Source organism: Pundamilia nyererei, unplaced genomic scaffold (genome assembly GCF_000239375.1).
Source record: "Pundamilia nyererei isolate P.nyererei 1_Seehausen unplaced genomic scaffold, PunNye1.0 scaffold00041, whole genome shotgun sequence".
NCBI lineage: Eukaryota > Metazoa > Chordata > Actinopteri > Cichliformes > Cichlidae > Pundamilia > Pundamilia nyererei.
Window position 1 is genome coordinate 1,861,964 of NW_005187442.1, and position 6,102 is coordinate 1,868,065.

General features: G+C 41.6%; 1 protein-coding gene across 1 annotated transcript; it reads left to right on the forward strand.

Annotated features, from left to right (window-relative positions):
- The first annotated feature begins 406 nt into the window (after positions 1–406).
- opn8c (opsin 8, group member c) lies at positions 407–5,809 on the forward strand. The gene is made up of 4 exons (XM_005731086.1): positions 407–928; positions 1,802–2,095; positions 2,218–2,549; positions 4,769–5,809. The coding sequence occupies exons 1-4, from the start codon at positions 826–828 to the stop codon at positions 5,276–5,278; spliced, it is 1,239 nt and encodes a 412-aa protein (XP_005731143.1). The 5' UTR covers positions 407–825; the 3' UTR covers positions 5,279–5,809.
- Positions 5,810–6,102: the final 293 nt, after the last annotated feature.

Consider the following 6,102-nt stretch of genomic DNA (forward strand, 5'->3'; position numbering starts at 1 on the left):
AGATCTCTAGACGTCACCTATCAGTTTCTGACCTGTGCATGGTGACATGTTGGTCTTTTGAGGCCAGAAGTGTCATATTTGAATGAGAGGGTGACTAATGCACCAGACTACTAAAACACTTAATATTCACTCACCAAAAAAAGAATCATAAATGTCCCAGATGTTCTATATTAGTCAAATGCTTCAAAAGGAACCACAGCATAAACACAGCTTGCGATGATCCACCTACAGGTGTGTGTCAGACACATGGAAATGAAAGCAGCCATGCCACCTTCAGTTATAAAACACCACCTTCTCTATAGTTATTGTGAGGGCAGAAATAAGCCACAAAGAATGAAAACCAGTCTTTGTACCACGCTGTGAAAAGTTCATCTAATCTCTTAAGTTTTTTGTTTTTAATGTGGAAGTCTGACTCTCTTATAGACCCAGCTTCAACTGGCCGCTGGAGGAACTGCAGTTTCTGGCTCTCTGATGTGGTTTTAAGTTGAAGTCAACAAAATGTTGAGGAATCGTAATATTGCAGGATTAAAAATAAACTAAACTATAATACCTTAGAATAAATGGAAAAATAGCTGGTTAGGCTGTTAAAGCCCAGGCTCTTGGAGATATTGTGGTGGCATTTGCAAGTTAAGCCAAAGTCCTTATAGCGTCCTTGTCTATAGAGCTCCTGGATCCCCATCCTCAGTGTATTTGACGGACATCACACACTTGAGTTACCATGGCGACAGAACCCCATGCATAAAAGAAAGTCAGCCTCATCTCCCTTTGACAGACAGGACTGGATTTCAGCCACTGCAGCATCAGCAACACCAGCAGCAGCGACCGATGCCTCTGAACTCCTCTGATGGAAACCGGACCACCTCCGCCTTCACCTCCAAACTGACCCCAGCTGCTGACATATGCGTGGGACTGGCCATCTTCTCCATCGGTATGCTGAGTTATCTGTTCTCTCTATTTCTGCTTTACCTGGAAAACAAAAATGCTGTTGACTATTTTTTTTGATAAGCTTAATTCACGCCTTTAAGTTATAAAAAGTGCTTTAATTTCCACTAAATATAAAGTATTTAAACTTTAATCATTTCATTTTCTTTTTCTTTCCATTGGTTCGTTTTCAGTGAACTTCTCAGATCTTATATTTGACTTTTATTTGTCTGCAGGGCTCAGTCGCTCATTAAACTAGTTACACTTGACTAGGAGCGCTGAAGGTGTGCATTGCAATAGCAGTAACTATAAGTAAGGATTTAACCTGTATTGTGTTGTCACTCATATAAATGTGTGCTCGGTTTGCCTCTAAGACGTCAATAATCCAGTTATTCTGCATGGTGGCTCTCACTTTGATATGTACGACCTAAAAATGTCAGACTGCTGGGCAAATAGTGCAAAGTGCCCATAAGAAGGTTATTCTGCTAAAGATGGTTTTTAAGAGTTTAAGTGTGTTGTATTTTATTTTTATGTATACTTTTATATTGCTTTTTTAAATTGCCTTGAGGCATCATTGTGAGCCTATGTTTTTATCTTTATATTAAACAACATTGACATTATCTGTAATTAAATGTGCTATTTAAGTAAAACTGACATTGGCATATCTGATGGGAACATTTTCCATGGGATACACTCACTTTAAAGTAACGATGCCCTTTTGAAGGTATAAAATATGTAAACGTTTTTTGCTTTGTCTCAAAAACTTTCTAAATGTTTGCTAACATTTTGGTCATAGCAATTATAAAAATAGTGTTGCTTCCAAAGAGGCCAAATGCTAAACGAATGCAGCAGTTTCCTTCTGACCTTCTTCCCGGTGCAGCTCTGCTCTCTGTAATGGGGAATGGGCTGGTGCTGGTGATCTGTTACCTCAGGAGGAAGAAGATGGTGGGCTCGGAGCTGCTGTGCGTCAACCTGGCTGTTGTCGACTTCCTCAGCTGCATCTGCTTCTACCCGCTCGCCATCTTGTCCTCCTTCCACCACGCCTGGCTGGGAGAAAACATCACGTGCGTTTACTACGGCTTCGGCTGCTACATCTTCGGCTTGTGCGGCATGTTCACCATCACTGCCATCAGCATCATCCGCTACCTAAAGACCTGCTACAGCTTGGCTTACGGTGAGGGCTGTTGTTGTTAGTTAATAAGAATTTGATGCTAAGAGTAGTAGTTTCATGTAACTCATGTCCCAAATGCCCCCAATCTTGCAGTCTCTATCCTTTTTTTTGCCTTCTTGCTGTAGCTGTGTGGCTGAAAGGAACCAACATCCGCCTCTTGTGCTGTGCTATCTGGCTGGTTGCTACAGTGTGGTCCAGCTTCCCTCTGTTCGGCTGGGGCGAGTACGTCCCCGAGCCTTACGGACTGTCCTGCACAATCGCCTGGCGGGGTTATCACACCTCCGCCAAGGATGCCTTCTATGTCATCTGCTCCTTTGCCTGCTTCACGCTGGTTCCCGTCCTCCTCATTGTGGTGTCGCAGTGCAGGATCCTCTACAAGGTGTCCCGCTTCTCCTACTTGCTGTCTGCTAGGGGCATCCGCAACAACCTGCGCCGCGCTGAGAAGCGGCTCTCCATGGTGAGCTTCAGTCTTTACATTATATCTGCAGACTTGACAAACACACATGAACTGAGAATGTTGAGAGAATCCAGTCCAGGCAGCGCTCGAATTTGCTGCTCAGTGCACACCAACAGGAAATTCTCCATCAGTGGTCGAATAGTGCCAAAAATGACCACCCGTGTCTCTTCCTGATAACTGATCCTTGACCTCATCATCAGGTAACTACACCAAACTAGTCAGGTCATATGAAAGAGAACAACCCGAATATCCCGCGAAAAACATCACTCAAATACCACAGCTGTAATTTTAAAGAAAAATTAATATATACTAGCCTATAAAGTGAAACCAGATGCTTTTCATATTGAGCTCAGCTCATGTTGTCTATTCACACTGGGGAAATGATTAAGTGACCATGCAGCAAAGGATATTGAATAAGGAGGTGGCACGCAGGAGGAAAAGAGAAACACCACAGAGAAGATTCAAGAATGTAGTGATGCAGGATGTGCAGAGGTGTAACAGAGGAGGATGCTAGAGGCAGGATGGAGATGGAGGCAGATGATCCAGAGAAATTAGAGAGATTTTTTTTTTCCATTTACATGTAAAACTATGTTCGGCACACAAGATAAAAAACTTTATAAGAATTAGAGTTAAATAAACTGTCTTTATAGAGTTATCTCAATATGCTTTATCTTGCAAAGTAAAAACCCTGCAATATAATAGCAGCTGGTGACAGTGGGAAGGAAGAAGTCCCTCCTGACAGGAAGAGGCCTGCAGCAAAACCAGGCTGGGTGTGAACCATGAATATTACAACAGCAGGGTATGGCATTAAATGAAAAACAGGCTAATAATTAGTATTTACATGCTAGTTGCCAGTTATATCTCCTTTCCTTTCATATGGGATGGTCCAGTGTATCTTAAAGGAGGTAATAAAGAAAGCAATGAAGCATCTTTCTTTAAGTTTTGGAGCTTTTATAATTTCGAACCTTTCTCTGTAAAATTCTCGCTTTGACCTCGTGGCATTAGATCAGACTTTATCAGTTATAGAGGTATCACAGTACTAATGCATTGTGAAGGTCGTACAGGCATTCACATCTTTTACTCATCAGTCATTACTCATTGCTTTCATTTAGCCCTCTGTGCATTTTTATTGTGGTTGGAGATCGGATCTAAACTTGGTTCTTCTTGGAGTTTTAAGGCAACAGCATATCTTGGTATGTAACAGGGTTTTGAACAAAGCTGATAATGACATGTATCTGTTAGAGACTTTGAAGCTGGAAGAAGAGCCTCCAGCGTTATCTCAGATTTAAACATTTGAGCCTCTTGTCTCTCCAAGTTGAGTCACACTTTATACTTGACTTGTCTTTTGTCTGTAGAACCTTTGATTTTGAATGTTTGACTGTCCTGCAGTTTATCACAGATACATTTCAGCCACATCAATCGATGTATTCTTCCTCTGAATGGAAGGGAGGATGTAATCAGTTCCGTTTGTCTATTTGTCTGTTTGTTAGCACTCTACTGTCCACAGGATTTCACATTTCTTTGTGATGGTAGATACCAATAACAGCTCAAGCTGATTTAAATTTGCTGAAAATCCCCTCGAGGTCACAACAAACCAACTTTATATTACTCACAATTTTTTATCGATTGTCTTCGTATTTTACAACAATTTAAACCTTGGGGGATACGAGTACCTAGGTTGGTTAAACATTTGACCTTGACCTTCACTATTAGCACCCGAGGTCAAAGCTGACCTTGAAAAAAAATTCAAGAAATCCAGAGTACCAGGAGAGAGCCCACGAGGCCCAGAACACAGTGTGAGGCCCAGATGACCAAGAGGTTGTAGGGAGGAGGTGCCTCTGCTATGTTTTTTCTATTAATATTTAAGGGAACGGAAATGGGTTCATTCCAACCACACGAGATGGAAAAGATAAAGTGAAGGTAAAAATAACAAAAATATCGTTATATTTAAAAGAAACTCGTGTCGCTTTAAAAATAGAATTAGTGCCATAATTTTTTTCCTGAACACGTCAATATTCACATGACCGTACGAGATCCGTTACTAGGAAAGTGTAGACATGAAATATTCAGTCTGCTGCACCACATGATCTTTGCTTTGTTTGAAAATGGATCGTTTCATAGGAAACAAGTTATTTGTGTGTCAGAGATGATTCATCAGGTCTCTGATTAGTTTCCAGTGTACTAACTTACCCTCTCTACTCTGTCGCTTCCCCTTCCAGATGTTTTTCTGCATCAGTTTGGGTTTTGTAATTGCCTGGGCTCCCTACGCTGTCGTGTCCTTCCTTTTCATTTTCCACAAGGAGCACCGGTACATGGCTCCGGAGGGTTTCGTGTTTCCCGCCCTCTTCGCCAAAAGCTCCCACATCTACAACCCATTCATCTACTTCTACTTCAACAAGACTTTCCAGCGGGAGCTCCACCGGCTGCTTCTCTCAACCTACCACAAGCTGGGAGGAAACCGAGTTGGGGTCCACGTTACCACAGCCCATCAGGCCCCAAACCCCATACATATTCAGCTCCAGGAACAAGGATCCAGCCAAAAGAATAAATTGGGCTCGTCTCAGGATGGAACTCAAAGCAAACATAAACGCAAAGTACTGCAGAGCAGCAACAACCACAACAGGCTGGTGTACACCTGCTGGGGCTCCACATCGAAGAAAGCCTCCACATCGCCAATAATAAACCTGCCAGGGCCTCCATGCCTATCTCTATATAAACAAATTAATTAATTAATTAAACAACCATTAGTCTAACCCACGTGGGCCAGGGTACCACGTAGTGTTGCATTTGAGTTCACTGAGATGAGCAGTTCACATATTTGGGCTAATTCTGTGTTGCCAGCCGCAGCCTGCACCACTCTGTGTGTGTTGGGGAAGTTTTACAGTAAGAAACTTTTACCAAATGTCATCATCTATGTGGTCTTAACTGATCGTAAAGAAAGCTGAAGAGGTAAAAACCACATCAAAACTGTACAGATATTTTTGTTTTTTGCTATTTTGTCTCGTTTCTTGACTCGTGTTGTTTGGATGAGCAGCTCTTGAGAAAAGCTGCGACCAGTCTGCCCGTTCTGCACGACTACGTTTTGAACACACACTCACACACAATCAGTGAATGTATCTTTGTCGCTGTCCTCTTTTTCAAACAATAACTTGCCTGCATGTGATACGTTTGCAGGCTCTGTACTGCATTTGCTGAACTTATGCGTGAGACTGTGAGAACGTATTTCGACCAGTGTGTGTCCAAATACTTCGACTCAGAGAGAAAGCATGTGAGGACTGTTCACAGGCGTCAGACGAACTGGAATTCAGCTTGACACTGGAATTTCATTTTTTAAAACGAGACTTGCAGTCTTTGAACATTTATGTAAGTTGGACATTTCAGTGTTTCATTTTTAATAAACTTATAAAACAACTCAAAACCTGGTTTTTTTTTTGTTTTGTTTTGTTTTGTTTTTTTTGTTTTTGTTTTTTCTTTTTCATTATGAAATATTGTTTCTTGGCATAGTGGCCATTGTTGTGGGTTTTTTAGGCACGTCTTAATATAAATGATTCAT